The 2,165-nt window shown below is 36.4% G+C and overlaps 1 protein-coding gene across 3 annotated transcripts in view; it reads left to right on the plus strand.

Moving 5' to 3' along the window:
* Positions 1-2,165, plus strand: part of LOC106880339 (uncharacterized) — a 123,610-nt gene that overhangs the window by 87,691 nt on the left and 33,754 nt on the right. For all 3 annotated transcript variants that reach the window (XM_052966536.1, XM_052966537.1, XM_052966538.1), the window contains exon 6: positions 735-850. In XM_052966536.1, the coding sequence (XP_052822496.1) occupies positions 735-850 (116 nt within the window). The remainder of the gene's footprint in view (positions 1-734; positions 851-2,165) is intronic.

Consider the following 2,165-nt stretch of genomic DNA (forward strand, 5'->3'; position numbering starts at 1 on the left):
TTACAAAGAATAAGTCCTGAGGTCAATTTGCTCGACTAAAGGCGGTGCTCCAGCATGGCCGCAGTCAAATGACTGAAACATGTAAAAGAGTAATAAAAAATGAAGAATTAATTGTCATTAAATTGTTGTAAACTTATAAAAGCTAACTAAATTCCCTGGTCTTAATTACAAAATCAACTCAAAAAGAAAAGTGGTTTGAACAGAAAAATCAAAATTAGTAGACATAAGGTTTATATTTTATACGTTTATTCATTTTCTCTTTGTTCTTGTGATGGTTAGAGTCTTCAGGCACCTCCTCCATAGAGTTCTATCAGAATAAACTGTCATTAGATTTTCTGGCTGGATTTCTAACTGTGACCAACTGAGACTATGGATATAATAATCAACCATCATGTTTTTGGTCTACCCTTAGGTTTCCAGCTGGTTGGCTCAGCTTAAAGAATCCATCTTGTGATTCTTTCCTGCAACATTTTAATCACACATCCATAGTACCAGAGCTGTGACTTCTTAATGCAGAGAAGTATCAGCTCGACTTAGAAACAGGGTGCATAACTGAAAGGTCAGGGAGTCTTTCTAAGTCTATTTATGTCTGATAATTTTGTAATATTTTGTGATATTCCTAACACTTTTAAATCTAGATTTAGTGTGGGGTTTTTTTGTTTCTTTTTGTTTTGTTATACATTCTCTTGGACAAAAATTTACCAAGGCCCAAATGTTCAAATATTTCTTCACAGGTGTGATCATTTCAGTACAAATGGAAGCAGAAAAGAAGATTCATAAAGTAGAAAAATTATTACATGCTGCCGAGAATGAGAATGAGTATTTACGAGAAGAAATCACCAAATTAAAGGTAAGGAAATATGAGTAATATAGAAATATATTTGATAATGAATTATATTGGATGAGCAGAATCTGTAGAGCATCAGATAAAATCATCCGCATCATTGTTTAATGTCTGCCTTCCATGCTGCATGGGTTGGACAGTTTGACAGGAGCTGGCCTGGCAGGAGCCTGCACCAAACTTCTGCATCTGTTTTGGCAGGATTTTTATGGCTGGATGCCCTTCCTTACACCAACCAATCTGTAGAGTGGACTGAGTGCTTTTTACATGGCAGAAGCACTGTTTGGCTTGGTTTTTACAGCTGGATACCCTTCCAAACATCAACCACATTACAGTTGTGGACTGGATACTTTTTACGTGTCACCAGCACTGGCAGGGTCACCAAGTAACTTACAAGACAAAGATCCTTTGAGAGGGGAAGAGGCATTGGAGGAGGAGATCTTGTCAGATGATGAAAGGTTATAGGCAAGGTATACATAAATTGAAATCTCTAATATAAATTTGGAGATGTGCAACCCCTCACTCATCCAGTACAACAGCTCTACTGTATCCATTACAGCCTTTGAATATCATATGGTGTCACTCAGACAAAATCAGCTGAACAACAACAACAACAGCTCAAACTTGATGAGAACATTTTAGAGGTCAAGAATGAACACCTGGAGAAGTATTTAAGTGCTGATAATTTTTCATATGACCTCAGAATTGTTGGTCTCTTATCCCTCAACATTGGTCTCTTATGCCTCAACAAAGACCTGGAGCAGAAACACAGCATACAAGTAAAATGTTATTCATGGATATGTTACCCATAAACGTATGGATGATCCTAACAGGAAATATAGCTTCTGCTGGCCACATTATATCATGCCTCATATCAAAGGGTATGCTTTTGACAACCAAGGGCAGAGATAGCCACAAAACACATAATAACCAATGAATTTAGTGAATTCATTAAACACCTGAAATATGATTGAAAATGTTGATTATATTATACTTCTGTGAAAAACATTACACATTTGTTCAGTAGCTTCCCCAAAATGTCTTTCCACAATAGAAGTATATATATATTCTTTTCTACTCTAGGCACAAGGCTGGAAATTTTTGAAGAGGGGGACCAGTTGATTAGATCAATCCCAGTATGCAACTGGTACTTAATTTATCAACTCCGAAAGGTTCAAAGGCAAAGTCGACCTCGGTGGAAATTGAACTCAGAATGTAAAGACAGACGAAATACCACTAAGCATTTCGCTGGCATGCTAACATTTCTGCCAACTCACTGCCTTAGAAATAGAAATAGAAATAGAAATATATATATATATATATA

Source organism: Octopus bimaculoides, chromosome 3, assembly GCF_001194135.2.
Source record: "Octopus bimaculoides isolate UCB-OBI-ISO-001 chromosome 3, ASM119413v2, whole genome shotgun sequence".
NCBI classification, from domain to species: Eukaryota; Metazoa; Mollusca; class Cephalopoda; order Octopoda; family Octopodidae; genus Octopus; species Octopus bimaculoides.